Raw genomic sequence first — 19,507 nt, forward strand, 5'->3', positions numbered from 1 at the left:
TTTTTATATCCATCATGGTTAATCTGTCGCATGAAAAATAGTTACATTTTTTTTAAGAGAAAACAAATATCACCAGGTGTTCTTAATTCTTTTAATAAAATCCTGAACTCTGTCAGAATAAATTGCTTCAAGAGCTTAAGTTTCCGTTTACCAAGTTCACCATTTGATCATATCTCTTTTATACTGTGAAATCTGAAAGCATGAAATCTGAAATCATTAGGAAATGAAATCTGGAATCATATAAGAATAAGCATATTTTTTAAATGGATTCATCGACCATTCAGAAATGTTTATCTTAACTCAATTAAAAGTTGAGTTTTGGATAACATTTAAATTTGATTATGCTTGTTTTACTTATTTTGAGTGGTGCATTAATTCGGTAACTTGTATATTTTCAATTAAACGAGCTTTTGCAAAGTTTATTCCTTTAAATAAAATGTTTGTTGTTTCAAGTTTATAAAAATTATATAGGTTAAAAGGGATTTTGAAGATATGTTGTGTTATAATTATGTATAAGGGTTGAGTTATTTCATATTATTAATTTATTTTTTCTTGACAATAAAAAAAATTACTATAACTTTTCCCTTAAATTTATTCTACTTAAATTTCTCTAACCTTTTTCGAATTCAATGTCCAAAGTTTAGGAACCGTGTAACCAAAATATCATTAGTACTTTTAAATGTCTAGTCAAGTCATTGACAGCGATATAAAAATATTCTTATATGAAACAGATATAATATGAAACCTCATTTAAAAATTATAATTTAATTTATATTTTTTATCAATAAAAAAAATATTTAAGGAATGCTTCAATCAAACGAATATAACATAGAGACCTCAAAACCCTTCCAACCTAAAAAAAAATTAACTCATAAGTATTAATCAGTTCTAAAAGGTTATATTCGTTACAATTGTACTTGACACTACTTTAAACGGTTTTATCTCTTTGAGATGGATATAACATCGAAGTCTCATTAGTTGCAGTCAGCGTCCATCATTTGATAGGTCTTTTAGATGTTCATTGGTTTGAGTTTACTAATTCCAACTAATACACAGTGTTTTTTTTTTTTTTGCTTTGAGCAAAGACTCCATCCACCAGATTTCATTGAAACTACTAAGAATTTCTCCATCATGCTTTTGAGTGACTTAACATAATTAGCAGCTAAAGAGAGATAACAAGCATAAGCCTTGTAAACATATTCAAAGAGACTTTCACATTAAAAAAAATCATTATATAATAATTAAATTTGGAAATTAAATATAATTAATCATTATATTAATTAAATTATATATTAATTTAAAGATCTAAAGTGATTTTTATTATTAATAAAAAATTATAAAATAATTTCTAAATTGATATCTTTTAATTACTTTTTTATATCTGAATAAATTAAAAAAAAACATTTTAGGATGTTCCAACTCTTTAACATGCCTACAAACTTTCTCTTTTTTTTTTTTATCAGCAATAAAAAATCAATAAATGAGAACCACTTCAGGGGTGGTCCAACCCTTTTACAAACACACATACAATTTAACTCCTAACTCGACACCCAAAACCGCCGGTCAAAAGACCAACCAAACCAAGCCCTAACTAGCTTTACCGAATCAGCCGTATACAGGCCAAAGGATCCAGAACCCAACAGGGATAGGAAAAATAAACTTCGCGGGACTTTGCAGCAATCCAAGACCACACCTTTACTTGTGCTGAGGCAAAAACTTCTAACGCATCTGCCACTCCTCCATTAAAGACGACCGAGTTCCTATGCTTCCAAATTTCACTCACAATTCCAACCCAAATTGCCCCCCAAACATCATTAACCGAAACAGATGTCTGACTCAACCTGAATTGAATAAAATTTTGCATTAGATTTCCCTCTAACCACCTTACTAATACATACACACAGAAAAAAAAAAGTCCTTGCAACAGAACCAGTAGCCTTAGCAGATAAGCACCTAAGCTACAAAAAATGGTCTACAAAACCATTCAATTCAACCTATCTAGACCAAATTCTTAAACTAGATTTTCGCTCTTACTACAGGGATTATTTCCCCCTTTTCACAAAGGCCACGCCTCGAACCTGGTTGCTTGATTGCTAGCCAGGATGGACCAACACCCTTGCATCACGATGACTAAAACCTGGTGTAAGTTTTAACTACTAATATTATTTTATATTCTAAAACTAATTAATTTAGAATATAAAGTAGTAAGAAGCTAAAATCTTGGAAGCTAGTAATTAGATATCAATTTAAAAATCATTTTATAAATTTTTATTAATAGAAACTATTTTAGATACCAATAATTTTTTTAGTTTATAAAATGGTCTCTATTTTAGTCAAATAATAACTAATTTTTTTAATCTCTAAAATTAATTTCTATTTATTGATTTTCTGGTAGTGTGAGAAATAATAACAAAACACAAATATAATAAAAAAAACAACACTTATTTATCCCACACTTTATTAAGACTCTGAAGTTTTTTTTGCATGTAACCCTGAGATTACAAAGTTTTTAGACACTCCTTTTGACACTGTACTCAATCCAAATAAGAAAACTTATCTCTAGGGTATCATATGTGACAACCAAACCTAAGCATTAAGTTGTTCCATACAAAAAAAAACTTCTTCGTCATCTCATTTCCCTTCTTAAATATGATCTTGTTCCTATGGTTCCAAATCATGCATACAATACCTACCCACACTCCTTGCCAAATCTTATTTTGTTTATCATTCAATTCCATTAGATTAAAATTTAGGAAATGTTTCATTATCACACAAACACCAGACAAAATGATTTTGCATCCTAGAAGTAGGTGTGTAGCAATTTTATCAGCTTGTGGGCAAAATTTGCATAGGGTACTGAAAATCCCTACCCCCTGTGTACCAAGTTAACATTTGTTGGTACTCTACCCTTTAACATTCTTCATGTCACATATTTGGTTGTTGGGGACGTATATTTGTATCCAAAGGATAGGATACTTGCTAAAATTGTTGTTTCATAATTATGGTGCAGAAAATCATATATGCTAACTTTACGCTCCCCTTGCTCTCCCCTCTCCAAACCTATGAGTCCTCTTCTACGTTCTTGAAGATTATTCCCTTTATAATTTGTATTAGATGAATTGAACAAAGGTAGAACTGACAACACTAAGTTTATAAGGCCAACTCTACCAACAAAGGATAAGAGTTTATCCTTCCACTTTGTGAGCTTCTTCCTAATACCAGTTATCACATGTTCCCAAAATTGGGACTTCATAAGATTCACTCCCACTAATATACCTAGATACATAAAGGGAATGGTCATCTTATTACAATTTAAAATTGTGGAAAAATTTCTCAATTCATCTCTCCTAATCTCAACACCTCCTATATTGCTTTTATGAAAGTTAACACACATTTCAGATGTCAATTCAAACCCTCCCAGAATACACTTTATAGTTACAACATTTTGATACCTAATTTGACAAAGAAAAAGGGTATCGTCAATAAACTATAATAATTCTACTTTGACATTATTTTTCTCCACTATCATCCATTGAAAGATATTTTTATTAAAGGTTTGTCTCACCATGTCTGCTACTACTATTAACAATAAGAATGGTGTCATCGGATCCTCTTGTCTCAATCCTTTACTAGAATTTATCTTTTGGGTAGAACTCTCATTGTCCAATATAAAAATAGTGGCATATTTTAAGCATGCTCTAATCCAACGGATCCACTTAGCACAAAAGCCTAATCTACCCATCATATAGTACAAAATGTTCCAACTAACCGAATCATGAACCTTTTCATAATCCATTTTTATTATAATTCTACTTTTCTTAACTATCTTCGTTTCACCAACCACTTCATTGGCTACCACTATATTGTCCAGCATCCCTCTCCCTTTTAAAAATATAGTTTGTGTATTGTCATTTAATTTAGACAACATATGAAATTAATTTAAGCAACACGATTTCTAAAAAAGGATTTTTGGAACAAAAATTTCAGAACAAGATTTCCATAACATATATGAAATGCATTCTAAAATGATCTTTCAATAACGAGCTTTCCATAACAGAATTTCTAAAATATGAGATACTTTCCAAAATAAAAAATTTAAAATATATAAGATGCATTCCCGAACAGAATGCAAAACAAACTTTCCAAAACATATGCATCATTCAGAATGAGCTTCCATGAACATTTTCTCACTATATATATCTTATTCTTTCTTTCAAAGAGTGCAACAAAAATATAGAACAAAGGTTAGTTGGAGGTTCAGTGCGGCAGAGATGGTGGCAGCGGAGGTGGTACTGGCGGCATGATGCAGTGAGAGAGGTTATTTTAATCTTCTTCTATTAATATATAGATGCATTTAGTAATTATGGAGGTTGCAGGAAGCAAAACCCTTATTCAGCAAAACCGCTAACTGGGCTGAAAGAAATTTGACTGCTTTTATTAAGGCTGATTCTTCCTGCACCCTAACAAAATTCTTCCTACACCCCATCATTTTCGAAGAAAACTATTTTACCCATTTTTAAAAAAATAAAACTATTTTACCCTTTTTAAAAATGACTTTCAGATTGCTTTTTCCGAAATATTTTCGAAATATATTTTTCAGAATATATTTTATTAATTCTGGATTTACCAATCTGAAAATAAAATAAAAAATATGTTCCAGAAAGGATATTCTGGAATGATTTTTTGTCTATTAGATATCCTATTCTGGAAACGCCATTTGCTTACAGAACTTCTATTCTGAAAATATTTTTGCTTATGGAACTCCTATTCCAGAATCATCCAAAACTGTAAAAGGATATTTTTTATATTTTAAAGACTGTAAAAGTGCAGGAAAAAAAATGTAGGGGTGTAGGAAGAAACTCCCTTTTATTAATTTCTTGAATTTGTAACAAACTCTAACTCTCTGTGGCCCATTAATCAGATAAAGTATGGGTAAAACCCGCGCAATTAATTGTTAAAAATAAGCTAAGCTTGAAAAAACTCTTTTTCAGAGTAAAATAAATTATTAAAACATCATATATTAAATTATTACTTTAAATTTAATTTGACAATATATGGAAATGGTAAAGATTGTGTAAATAAATAATTTAAGAAAATTAAATCAAATTATTTGGATATTAAAATAATTTAATTTCTATTTTTAATTAATTAATATAAATATAAAAGTAAAACAAATAGGGAAAAGATTAGACGGAACGGAATGTTCAGATTTTTTTCTATATATAGTCATTAATGTGAAATATTTAATTCACAGATATTATTATATCAAATTAATTGAAATATTTTTTTACTGAAAAAATCATCAATACGATTTATAAGGAAAGCTTTATTTACGTCTTTAAGTATAATTAAATATAACTTTACAATAACTATAAAAAAAAAAGCTAAAATAATTCCTTTAAAGATAAGTTAATTTTAAGATTTTTTTTATATTCGTTCTCAAACTATTTAGGGGTTGGTAAAAATAATTTTGAATAATCAAATATAACTTTATTACAGTGTAAACCTATATCCCAACCTGGATAGTAATTTATGTTGGTATAAATTTATGTTTTATATAAAACTATTAGAAAAGAGATCAAACTACTTTAGTTATGATTTTAAAATAATTTTTTTGTTTTTGTTTAATCTGACAAGTAAATAATTAGATTAAGAGAAAATAAATAATGTAAATGAAAAACAACTCTCTTAAAGTTTCTCTTCAAAATACTAATTACATAATAGATATTTCTCTTACAGAATACTTAACATAAATCTTACTTCATAATTAATTTTTTTGCTTATTCTCTATCTTATTTGATAGTTCTACAGTTCCTACAACATTCCTTTCAAAGTGCAAACTTTTGATACAGAATTATAATTAATTTGACATTGACGTATAACAAAGACCAAATATTGAAATATCATTTTCCCCTGTCAAATCTTCCACCTCCAAGTGTATTAAATAGAAATATATAAGAAATATAGATAAAATATTTTAAATACTATCAAATTTAATTGATTTTGGTAAAAAGAAATAAACCAATATCTAAACAACCATTGTTTATTTATTCTTTCCTCTTTATTAAACATGGTGTAAGATAATAGAAGAGAAAATATTTGAATAATTTTGAATTTTGTTATGTATGTACATTTTATTTTATAATTTAAAGATTTTTTTAATTAGTTACTTTCATTTCTTCTTCTTTTTAAAACATTGGTATCATTATTAAAGAGGAAATTTTTTAGTAGCTTGAGAAAATATTGAGTGTGACCTTGTCTTTTTGTGTTAATTTGTAGGGGCCCTCCCAGCTCAACCATTTTGAAAACTATGATATTGTTGAAATGTGTTTGTTTAATTGTAACCAATTTCAATAATAATGTTTTCTTTTCTTTGTTCCCTAATCACCTAGAAAAGTATATTGTTATTTTCTTATTGATATTAGTAAATTACTTTTCTTCAAAAACAATTGAGCAGGGTCCATATATGGAATTGTTTACTTTTTGTAAGTTGATTTGGCCAACTCATTTAATACTACTTGGTGGTGGACCAATAACATGAAATGGATCAACTTGTTTTTATTTTATTTGTTTAAGTTAAATATGTAATTATTTATAAAATTATTTTTTCATGTTATTTTTTAATTCTATTACATGTTCAGTTATTCAAATATTTTAAACCAAATATATTATTTACAATTTTGATTTCTAAACTAAACAAAATTGATTTCAATAATATGTGATGCAATTTCAAGTGTTTTTCTCAAATTCACATGTAATAATTTTCTCTCTTCACTTTTTTTTTCTTTTAGGACTTATTTACTTTTATGGATGTACTTTTCAAATGTAAATATGTGAGAAGATACTAGTTATTTGGATTCAGGATTTTGTGAGAAAGAGAGAAATAAGATATAAGTGTAAACAGTAAATATCTCATCCATTTATAATGAAAAAAAAAATAAAGAAGAAATCACGTCAGCATGAATTATTTTTGAATTTATTCTTGTTAATTAAATTTAATTAAAAAAATATTTTAATAAAATGAAATAATAATATTAATAATAAAATAAAATTTTAATACAAAAATATATACTTATTTATAATAAACAAATTATATAATAATTATTATTATAAATATAATAATACTATTTATATTTAATACAAAAATAAATTTTTTATTATAATTTTAAAATTTATAAATATTTAAATTGTAACACCCTATAATTTATATATAACTATTACAATAAAAGTTGTATCAGCTTTTATACAAACTTTGAGTTTTTCAAAACATTCCTAATACATTATTAGTACTTATGGAAACACAAATATTTACAATATACAGTTCAAAAGAACATCCTAATGCCCTCCAACCTCCAACACCTGTATGGCCATTTGCTCGTGTGCGTAGTACAGTCATTGCAGTTCAAACACAACAAGAAAAGAAAGAGTAAGCTAATGAAAATAAATTTCATATCTTATTTAATTTTTGCAAAAAGAACCAATCAAACAATCATTTATAGAATTTTTTTTAAATGTTGTCATATAAAATTTCAATATCAATTTCATCATTCATATAGACCACACATGGATCTATTTTCAATCTCACTTCATCTTCTGGAAGACTCATTAAGTATGACCCTACTAGAGACTAACACCTGATCCAAAGATTACTAGCGAATCCAATAGAAAGGATCAAGGTAAGTTCAAACATCCAATATCGAGTGTCTACAACGAGACCCGGTGTGTATGAACTCCCTCTAAACTTCTCACCACCTGATATCTTAGTCTACATGACTTAGATCATCAGTGAAGCAAGAGGATCTTCGATAAACATAGGTTTTTCATACTTAATGTACCATCAAATAACAATTCATACATTATCCCAAATGTATGACATCAATTTCATACAATATCATTCAAAACGCAATCCACGATATTCAAAATCCTATTTAATAGAACAAAAAAAACAACACTTAAATACTAAACCACCAAAATCTAATATTTTTACTAGTTTAAATAATATATAAACAAACAACACAATATATAAACACACAACATCCCTGCAAGAGAAATTGAATATTGGGACCACGTCCCCTCCGCATTCAAATCTTATATCCTAGGGTGCTATTAAAAATTAAATTTAGCTTCCCTTACCTCAATTGCTTGCTTTCCAAGCAACTTCTAGAATTTTATTCTTCATAGTCTGGATAAGCTTCAAGATTTACGGACCTAATGCAAGTTATCCAAACAAAACAAAAATTCAGTATATAGTAGAATAAGTTGAGAGTATTAAACTTCTCAACGGACTCCACCAAGATTGATAACTAATTCCTAAGGAAAAATATAGAACAAAGGATCTTTAGAGCAAAAATGAACTTACTCTATTTGAAATTCTGATCGGGTAGAAATGTTCCTTAACCCCTCGGCTACAGCGTGGTATGATCAGATTCTAAAAGAGATGAGGTATGGAGTGAGAAATTAAGAGAGAAGGGAGAGGAGAGAAGTTGGTAGAGAGAGAAAGTGATTTGGAAGAAAGAACAAGAAAATGATCGTGTGGGGTGGGGGGAAAAGATTATACAACTTATAATTTTAATTCATCCAAATTTACACAAAAATATCTAATATTTGATTATTCTATATTTTTAAAGACAAGGGTAAATTTGTAATCTTATATTTTACACATTTAAAAAAAATAAAAATATTCTTACAATCATCATATCACTCATAAACTTCAATAAACTTTTCTTATAAATCCACTTTGAGATACCCCAATCCAAACACACTAACTTTCTTCACACACCAACTCCCTCGAATCTTCATAGTTCCTCTCTTCAATCCAAACATAACAACCTTAGGGTCTGTTTGTTTCAAGAGAAGTAGTATTGTTCACGTGGATGGAAGTGCAGTGATATCCCTCATTTGGATCCACTGTATGCAGAAGAGGAAAGGAGGATCAACGTGAATAGTATTTTCCATACTTCTCCTCATATTGCAAAGAACCATGCAGAAAACCATGTAAGCAGGTGTGTTTTTCCCATTTTAGCCTCATTTTTTTGTCTTTGCATAAATATTGTTCTGGACTGGAGTGCTTGGGACCTCGATTCAAGTATTTGGGTGTGGTCGGGTCGGTTTTGGGCCCAAAGGGTGGGTCAAGAGCCCAAGCACGATGAAGAGCAATTAAAATAGAGAAAATAATGAGTCTGGTCATACCTTAATATAAAAGTTGTTAGTTGAATATATATATTAATAAATATATAAGTTGTTAATTAAATATAAGTCAAAGCTGTTGGGGATAAAATAGTTAGCACCTAAGAGTGATGGTGCACATGTAAAACAGAATTTTTTCTATTGTTAGCACCAGATCAGAGGTGCACGTGAAAAAATGGTTTTTCTATTATGATTAAATGCTTTCAGTTAAGATTATATTATCGTGGGTGAAAGTTGTTAAAGTGATAACTATAAAAGGGGCTTGAGACCCCTAGAAAAGGTGTGATGTTTCTGAGTACTTTAAATTGAAACTGATTACTTATTTTGTATGCTCTCACTATCTTGATCGTTGGAGTGTGATTCCCTCTATGTCTCAGTGAAGTTTTATTTTAGTGCACCAAGAGGGGACAAACTAGAAGTGGAGCTTGCCCATTCAGTCAATCCGGGGTCAATCGGCAAGAACAAATATAAATTAAATAATAATATTATTATTAAATTATCAACTTGCATTTTTTATTTTTCTCTATTGTCGAAATTTTCTATTCTTTTTATTTATCGTATTATTTTGTACTTTTGAATTATTGTTTAGTAAAATAGGTTTTAAGTCAATTAGCTAGCTAGTGATGATTTAAATCAGTTATTTAAGTGAATGAGTTAAACCTTAAGTTATATAAAAAGATGGCTTATTTGAAAGGCCTTACATTATGTTGATTCACTTTTACAAACAAACCTAGTGAATCAACGTAGAGTACTTGAGTTGATTCAATTTGACATATAAAAAAACTAAAAATCATGATTTAATATTACAAAAAGCATAATTAAATTACCGTAAAGTTTAAGTAAATGTTAGGCATCGAATAAAGAATCAAATTAAAAAAAGTTATGAAAATTTATACTACTTAAATATTATAAATTTACTCTGGGCATATTTTTTAATATATTTTATTAATTCACTATTTACATAAAGTGTCATTGAGACCATGGTTAACTTAATTCATATTTTAAATTCAGTTACGTATTTATTGAAGAAAAATTCCGACAATCGAATATGAGGGATTTGCTGAAATTAGAAAATAACTAAGTGTAACCTCCAAAAATACATGCAATACACTTAATATTTATCATAAATATAATAAAAATAAAAAATAATTGAAATTATTATAATTAATTACAAAATATTTTAAATACATGAGTTTGTATTTTTCTAATCTTCAAAAATAACATTCACTCATATTTTACTAGGTAACAACTAATTCAACATGTAGTACCATTTTTATACCAAATTAAATAATTACAGTCATAATAATATAATATAACAAATATAATATATTAATGTAATTTAAGTAATATAATTTATATATCACATTACTTTTTATATACATATGTAATACTTATCGCATTGATTATATTTTGAATTTCAATTAACACCTCCAAAAATTAAATGAATCACAATTAAGTTTGTTAGTTCAAATAAAAATCAATCCTCTCAATAAATATAAGAAATCAAGATAAATTTTTTCATAATTATTGAACTACAAGTAAATTATTAAATAAAAATTAAATTTAGAGATAAAAAATAATTAGTTATTATTGACGACTAAGTTAAATACTATTTTAAAAACTAAAAAATTATTGTACTACAAAAAAATATTAAATATTTAAAAAAAACAATTAGTCACTATATTAACTAAATTAAATATTAATTTAGAGATTAAATAATTATTTACTTCTAAAGTGATTTCTATTATTAATAAAAATTTATAAAATAATTTTTAAATTTGTATCTAAATTAGTTACATAAGTTTTTGCGACTAAAATTTTAGATTCTAAATTAGTCTCTAAATGACTAATAGAGACTAATTTAGAATATAAAGTAGTAAGTAGCTAAAACCTTGATAGTTAATGGTTAGATGTCAATTTAAAAATAATTTAATAAATTTTTATTAATAATAGAAACTACTTTACATCCCAATAGTCATTTTAGTTTTTAAAATGATCTATAATTTAATCAAATAGTAACTAATTATTATTTTGGTTTCTAAAATTAATTTCTATTTAATGATTTTCTTGTAGAGTTGATATCTAAAGTTTTTATTATTAATTAAAAATTTTAAATTAGTATTTAAATTAGTTACTGAAGTTTTGTTTACTAATATTTTAGATTTTAAATTAGTATTTAAAAGACTAATAAAAATTAATTTAAAATATAAAGTAATAAGTAACTAAAACCTTAGTAACGAGTGATTAGATACTAATTTAAAAATTACTTTATAAAATTTTATTAATAATAAAAACTATTTTATATATAATTTTTTTAATTTATAAAATAATTTATAATTTAGTCAAATAGTAACTAATTATTTTGATATCTAATATTAGTTTTTATTTAATTATTTTCTTGTATTATTATAACAAACACAAAATTTTCATCATTCTCGTTTATATGATTTCTAAATTGGTAAATTTACTTAATAATTTAATTATTTAATACATATTACATATCTCATAAGTCAGTTATCACCTAAATAATTACCATCGTGTTCATTAGATTACACCACAAATAAACAAAGAAAGTTAGAACTTTAAAGGAAAAAAAAAACTTATTTTCATATTTTTCATGAAGAGAATGTGTGTGCTAATAAGTTGGCTAATTTAGAATTTATTCATAGATAATCTTTTCATTGGTATAATAGGCTACCATCTAGTTTGTTCTTAAAATTCTTTATGATTAGGTATAGTCTATATATGTATCATTTTTGTTAACATATGGATTTTGATCTATCCCCATATTTTTATATTTTCTTTCTTTTTTCATTTTAATAATATTTTTTTTCATGTGATGACAAATGATTGTTGTTACTTGAGAGTTAGCATAACTGAGATGTCAAGTTGTATAATGATGTCTAACATAAAATTTTTATTTAAAAAAAGTTATAAGGTTGTATAAATAAAGTTGAATAATTAAAATTTTGATACATATATTAACATGTCCTAGTTTGGGATTTTGACCATGATGGTTTTTTTTTTTTTTTTACCAAAATGGGGTCCGTTTAAAAAAAATTACAAATTTAGGCAAGTCGTGTCAATTTGGCACGACTTCATATGCACAAGTCGTCCCAATTAGACATGACTTCTGCCATGTCATATTGAAGTCGTGCCGACTTCTGTCTTGTCATACTGAAGTCGTGCCAACTTGGCACGACTTCTGTCCTATCATACTGAAATCGTGCCAACTTGACACGACTTATGCCATATCATACTGAAGTCGTGCAAACTTGGCACGACTTCTGCCACGTCATATATATATATATATATATATATTATTTTTATTGTTTATATATAGTAAGTTATGTAATGTTAAAAATTAATTTGATACATAATTTTTTAAGAGTGTTAGTTTTAAGGAACAAAAAATTGGATAATCATGTATGGATCATGTTTGGATAATCAGCTTATTCAAATTTTGAGCCATTAACTCCTGAGGACATTGCCGCCAGACATGGTTTCCCACTAGCCAAAAAGTATATTTTGATATTTAATGTCTCATGTATGCAAAGTTTTTGATATTTTGATATTTAATGGTGTCGGACATGATCTATACATGATTATCCAATTTGTTGTTCCTTAAAACTAACACTCTTAAAAAGTTATGTATCAAAATAATTTTTAAAATTACATAACTTACTACCCAATATATAAACAATAAAATTAAAAAAAATAAATAAAAAAAATATGACGTGGCAGAAGTCGTGCCAAGTTGGCATGACTTTAGTATGACATGACAGAAATCGTGTCAAGTTGACACGACTTCAGTATGACATGGCAGAGTCGTGTCAAATTGGAACGATTTGTGCATATGAAATCGTGTCGAATTGACACGACTTGCCTAAATTTGTAATTTTTTTAAAACAAACCCCATTTTGTTAAAAAGAAAAAAAGAATAACTCCATCATGGTAAAAAAAAACCTCCTAATTTTATTAATTCTCTTAGTTTATGATGTTAGTTTTTTTTTATACGTATAAGGTCTAAACAATCATACATATAAAAGTACTTCGTAGGCAGTTACAAATTTGTAACCACAATATCTTATGTTAACGACTCATAAATAAACTAATAAAACATCAAAACACCTATTTTCAATCTAAAATTTTAAAATAATAAACTCATGTATTTTGTATGTATACATGGTTAATTTTTTCATTTTTCCTCAATATAAAACTTAAAAAATAATCTTAAATTAAACCCATGCATAAAATTCTATAGTAAAAGATAAAATAATATTTCAATAACATTTTACATTTGGTCATCGCCATTAAAATTGTCTACCATTATTCCCAATACGTTGAAGAGTCGTGGTCCATTGTCTTGCAATGTAAACAATTTATAATAATTATTACAAGTTTGAACAACTTATCGAAACACTTTTTATTATTGTTACAATTTAGTTGGGATTTATGAGTAGTAGTTGAGCAAATGGCTTATAGTTGAAAAAACCTTTCACATTTTCCTATGTCGATGCTCAATGAATCCTTTCACTTGTTTTTTATATGTCGGTTCTCTTTTATTCGGCATACTCTTTCTTATTCATTGAACTCAGGTACACAAAGAAAATATTTGTTATAAATTTGATACCCTCTTAAATGGATGATATGCAAATAATTTTTAAATGTGCATGACGTGTCTCGGTCTTCTTGTCCGAGATGACCGAGACACATGCTGGCGTGTTCCAGTCTATTTGACTGAGTCAGCCGAGACACCACGAGCAGCCGGGCCGATTGACACGTACAACTACTAACGCTCAATCCAAGGTTAGTGAAGTTAAACCATCATTAAAGATTAGGTAATGTAATCCTAAGTGTGATCCATTCCGCTAATCAGGCCCAATGAGGTAAGCCATTAAAATAATATAAATAGCGCGATTTCCAAGGAGAAATATACGTAATTTATTATTGTGCACCTACCTAAATATCGATCATCCGCTTTACTGACTTGAGCGTCGGAGAGCCTTCCGTAGGTACCCCATTCGGTGTTCATCCTAGATCGAAAATCGAAGGAGAAGCACGAAGACGAGAAGGATCTCAGTCAAGCATCCAACAACCTGTCCGACCGAAGGAGGAAGACGAAAACTTCAATAATTCTTTAGATCTCATCTCCCTACAAGAACAAAATATTTTGCTATTCTTAAGTATGTTTTGATTTGAACAAGTCTTGTAAGACAATTCACTAACACTTTTCTTAGAATTATTGATTTTATTTATTTACACTTTGAAGATTTTGTCGATTTCCTTTGAATAATAAATTATTTGTGGATTGAATCCCTACAAGGATTTTGAAAGGAGGAGAGAGGAAGTTGAAGAGCAAATGAGACCACACACGAAAACACAAAGAAGTTTAGTTTTTGTCACCTAATTGTGCACAAGAAAACACATTTATTTATGTTGGAATCGAAATCTCCGTCTCTATTTCTCCTAACAGTACTACCACTCAAATTATTTATTTAGTTTAGATTAAACATAAATAATCAAAACGCAGCGTGTGGCATGGACTATTCTAATTCAAAGCGTTGCACAATAAATGCTACATCCGTTTCTATACGCAACCTTTCTTTTTATAGTAAAGACAATCAATACATATCAAATACACACATATTTATAATAATATTTGCTACAAGGTGGTCGTAATCTTAATTCTGATTAAAATTAATAAATATTTTTATTAACTTTTAACAAATACATATATCTTTTATCATACAATATCACATTTATTTTCTCTCAGACAAATCTTTTCATATCCAATCAAATTATTGTTATATATCTAAAATTCAAATTTCGTTGTAAACTTACAATAAATCATTCTCACAAATTCATTTTATCATCCCTTAATCCAAATAATATCGCATATTTTCACACATACTCTATAATCCTTACAAATCCCTTCCTCAATTCAAACAGAGTCTGCATGTTCATTGAGCATGCATGTTCATTAATCTGCTACGAAAAATAATAATAATAAGAAGTGTTCCTTAGATTTGTAAATTCAAACCAAATTTTGTATTTTTAATTTTTTTTTAACCAATATATTCAAAGATACTAGTCATCTAGACTATTTAATTTAATTATCAAGAAGTTAGCTAATAAAATGAGGATAATTTTATTACAATTAATACTTTGGTGGCAATCTAATATTTTATAACGTTAATTTTGAAGGAGAGATAAAAAAAATAAATTTGAAGAATTTTGTTTTATCGATAAAAAATTATAATTAAAATATATTGTAAAAAAACACACAAATTTAGAAGCTTTATTTCTTCTTCTTTTTCTGTTATTTAATGTTGTGAAGTGTTTATCAAAATGGAATTTCTTTCTTGACTGATATTGCTCTTTATGAATGAGGTAAAAAGGAAAATAGAAGCGATTGTGATGCACGCGCAGTTTTCTAGAACTAGTTGGAAAAGCCAACCACAATCACCGCGATTACGCGTTTTTTTGCCCGCCAAGTCTACCTAATGAAAAGACGCCACGTGGAGAATCTCAGCCAATAATCTGAGCAAGTGCAACGAGTATTGGCTGTACCATATAAATCACCGTTCGTTGATTATTTCCACTTCCGATGCGAACAACGGTTTATCAGCATTTACAATTTTTCCAGCTCCTCTGTCATGCAATCTGAGCCGTCAGATGTCAGGGCCCACAAAACAAACGGATCCGGAACAAGTATAAATAAACACCCCACTACGTCAAACCAGATTGCGTTTTTGCATTGTGGTGTGTTTCGCTGTTCTGTTTCTGTTCTTCTGTGTTGCGTGTCCGTGTCTGTTTCCGAAATCGTCTCCGTCGCAGGGGGCGATGTCTTCCGCCGAGACGGAGATGGAGCATCTCACGTCGGGGGCAAGCAACCGCATAATTCCGCTCCTCAAGGCCCTCAGGGCCTCGCTCATCTTCGTCTACACCTTCTTCCTGTCCTTCCTCTTCTTCATCCTCCCCCGCCGCCGCCGCCTCTCCTCCGCAGCGGGTCCACCCTCACCCAAGAAACATTTGAGGCAGCGCTGGCTCGTGCGCGAGGAAGAGGACACGTTCCGGCGAAGAGCTTTGGCGCAGGACTACTTGGGAATGGGTCGCGACGAAGGGTCGTACCGTTGGAGCACTTCCATTTTCTATGGGGTTAGAAACAAGGCTTTGTTTTGCCGCTCTTGGTTCCCGGTTTCCGAAGACGTCAAGTGAGTTTTTCTTTCACTCCTTCGTTCACTTTACGTTTGGCAATTTCAACGCCTCTTCTCCGTTTATTTTAACGGAATTCTGTCAAACTCTGTTGCTTAATGAACTCTTGTGTCTGTGTACTGTTCTTCATTTCTTAGCCTCGTGTGTACACGTAGAGAATTCTAGAGATAGAGGCTGAGCTCAAGTTCTCGAGACATTAAAATTCGGTAATTCTGTTTCAGGGTAAATGGAGAATGAGCTTAAACATTAAAAAATAGAAATGATTTTTGTCATTGTATCTTGATTAAGTAACTAGCGTTGTAAGAGAGGAAATTTTGCAAGCAAGTTTCGTGGTTTCATTCTGGGGGGTGTTTTAGTTTTTCTGTCGTTCCTGTGAGATTACTTGAATTGAACTGGGGTGAAATAAGTGTATCTAGAATTGAGTCCTCTCTAGGTGATGTAGACTAATTGGACAAAGAGAGATGAAAGATGTGAGTGATTGAAATTTTGAACTGATTTTTTTTTAAAAATGGGGTAGAATTATTGTGTTCTCTATGCTGAATGGAATGAAATCTGCTTGTGTATTATTGTGCTAGTATACAGTAATATTATTGACTCGTAGGTTTATTATTAAACTGTTTACAAACAGCAAAACGTTAAGCTTTGCAGATTCTTAATAGTCGTGTTCACAGGATTCAGTGGTTTTGTGTCCTTTCCGACATGATAGATGAGACAGTCTAACAAATGTATAGTTAGAAAGCTCCTGTTTATTGACTTGCTTTCTTTTCTTAATTTTATTGCTTGCCTCTTTTCTTGTTAGCATGTAAAGCCAACTTTCTGTAACATTTGGCTCAACTTATTTTCTTTGTTCTTTCAGGGGCATTCTGATCATCATTCATGGCCTTAATGAACACAGGTAATCTAGCTCAATTTCTTTCTCCTTTTCTTTTTCTTTAAATTGCTATCTTTCAGGACTTAATGAATGTTTTTCATTGTGGGACTAGTCTCCCTTTAATTTTTTCAAAATTTGATTTTTCAAGTGATTGTCAATACATTTATAAGATAATAAGAAATATCCCACATCCCCTCTCTCTCTTCTGACTTAGTACTCATTTTTCAGTGGGAGATATGCGGAATTTGCAAGGCAATTAACATCATGCAACTTTGCTGTCTATGCAATGGACTGGATAGGTAACTTAAGATTTCTTTTTTCCATTCGGTCCCTTGTGATCCTCATTCGTTTGCACTTTTTTTTAATCAAGGGGATCTACCTTAGACTTGGTATCAGTAAAATTCTGTCATTATCATTTTGTGATGGATCTGGAGTGATTTGTTTTACTGTTACAGGCCATGGAGGCAGTGATGGATTGCATGGTTACGTTCCTTCTCTTGATCATGTGGTTGCAGACACAGTATGTATCTTCCTTCTTTCTTTAGTTAAAAATCATATTCTTGTTTGAATATAGACTTGTTGTATTTGTTCCTGTTTGTGGTAATTATTGGAATGGAAAACGGTTTTCGGCTCATCGGGACAGAGATATTGCGTAAAGCACAATACATGTTAACCATTTATTCTTAGAGCATGAAGCAGTGATATTTCCTAAGTTTTATTTTTCAAGTTATGGCATGTTCTCAGGAATCTCATTTCGACAAATACTATAATAACAACGTTATTTTATAACTTTCTTTGAAACAAAAGATATCTAGGAGTATTTTTTTATAAGCATCAGAATAAATTTTCTTACACTTTCGTGGAAATGCAAAAAGATTCCGTGAAACAAATTCAAGTTAACTTGTTAGCTTATTTCTTGCGTTGGCTTTCTGATATGTTGATCATGCTCTCTAGAATATAAAATCTGTATCTTTTGTTCAATTTCATTGTAATTGTTATTTGTAGTAAATTTCATACAACAATTACAAATATCTGTGCTATTCTTTGTTTGTTTTCCTTTGAAGATATATTGCAGTCAGTGTTTGTAGCTGTGTACTTTGCTTACTGATAGTAATGCCTTGAACAGGGAGCTTTCCTAGAAAAGATCAGATCGGAGAATCCTGGGATACCATGCTTTCTCTTTGGTCACTCCACTGGGGGAGCTGTGGTCTTGAAAGTAAGGGCTGAAATCTTCTGTATACCTATTGAGATTAAATTTGTCTTTGTTGAATTTGGAAATTTAATTTCTGCAAATTTGGTGTAGGCGGCTTCCCATCCTCATATTGAAGTAATGGTGGAAGGAATTATATTAACCTCGCCAGCTTTACGTGTGAAGCCAGCTCATCCAATTGTTGGTGTAAGTTTTGCATTTTTAGGTTGTTCTTGTTATTGAAATTCACATGCTTCTGCTCTGTTGAGCTGTTACTACAATGCCCTTTTCAATTGTTAATGTCAATCCTCTGACTCCCAATGAAATATGATATCTAGCTACACAAAATAATCATTGAGTCATTCACAATCTTAAATGGCGCATTGTAATTGTATAGACCCTTGTTTGAATGCATTTTGTTTATTGATGTGCTGATGCAGGCTGTGGCTCCAATTTTTTCTCTGGTGGCTCCAAGGTTCCAATTCAAAGGAGCAAACAAAAGGGGTATTCCAGTTTCGAGGGATCCAGCAGCTTTGTTGGCGAAGTACTCGGATCCTTTGGTGTACACTGGACCTATAAGGGTCCGAACTGGGCATGAAATACTAAGGATATCCTCCTACTTAATGCGAAACTTCAACTCTGTGACTGTGCCATTCTTTGTTCTGCACGGGACTGCTGATAAGGTAACTGATCCACTGGCCTCACAAGATCTATATGACAGGGCAGCTTCAAAGTTCAAAGACATAAAGCTCTATGATGGTTTCTTGCACGACCTTCTATTTGAGCCTGAGCGTGAAGAGATTGCTCAGGACATTATCAACTGGATGGAGAAGAAACTATTCACTATCTAATAATGTAAAAAAAAATTTAAAAAAATGTAATGGTGTTTGATATATATAAACACAAGGGATGCCAACTTTGATAAGTGTAGAAAATTGAAGTCGCCCAGCCAAATGGGGAGGCGCATTATTAATCTTTCGTTTTAGGTTGTTTGATATCTTTAAATATATGAATCTGCCAACATCCTTGTTTTTATCAACAAA

The 19,507-nt window shown here is 29.7% G+C and overlaps 1 protein-coding gene across 1 annotated transcript; it reads left to right on the forward strand.

The window, feature by feature from the left end:
- The first annotated feature begins 15,926 nt into the window (after positions 1-15,926).
- On the forward strand, positions 15,927-19,507 carry LOC137822950 (alpha/beta-Hydrolases superfamily protein). Its single transcript, XM_068627985.2, has 7 exons — positions 15,927-16,403; positions 17,261-17,299; positions 17,504-17,574; positions 17,731-17,795; positions 18,402-18,491; positions 18,579-18,671; positions 18,905-19,507. The coding sequence occupies exons 1-7, from the start codon at positions 16,033-16,035 to the stop codon at positions 19,313-19,315; spliced, it is 1,140 nt and encodes a 379-aa protein (XP_068484086.1). The 5' UTR covers positions 15,927-16,032; the 3' UTR covers positions 19,316-19,507.

This window comes from Phaseolus vulgaris, chromosome 9 (assembly GCF_051622355.1).
Source record: "Phaseolus vulgaris cultivar YP4 chromosome 9, ASM5162235v1, whole genome shotgun sequence".
NCBI lineage: Eukaryota > Viridiplantae > Streptophyta > Magnoliopsida > Fabales > Fabaceae > Phaseolus > Phaseolus vulgaris.

Coding starts and splice junctions, on each gene's coding strand:
- LOC137822950 (XM_068627985.2), top strand. CDS start 16,033: ATGTCTTCCGCCGAGACGGAGATGGAGCATCTCACGTCGGGGGCAAGC. Junction 17,796..18,401: donor ATCATGTGGTTGCAGACACA/GTATGTATCTTC, acceptor TGCCTTGAACAG/GGAGCTTTCCTAGAAAAGAT. Junction 18,492..18,578: donor GGGGAGCTGTGGTCTTGAAA/GTAAGGGCTGAA, acceptor AATTTGGTGTAG/GCGGCTTCCCATCCTCATAT.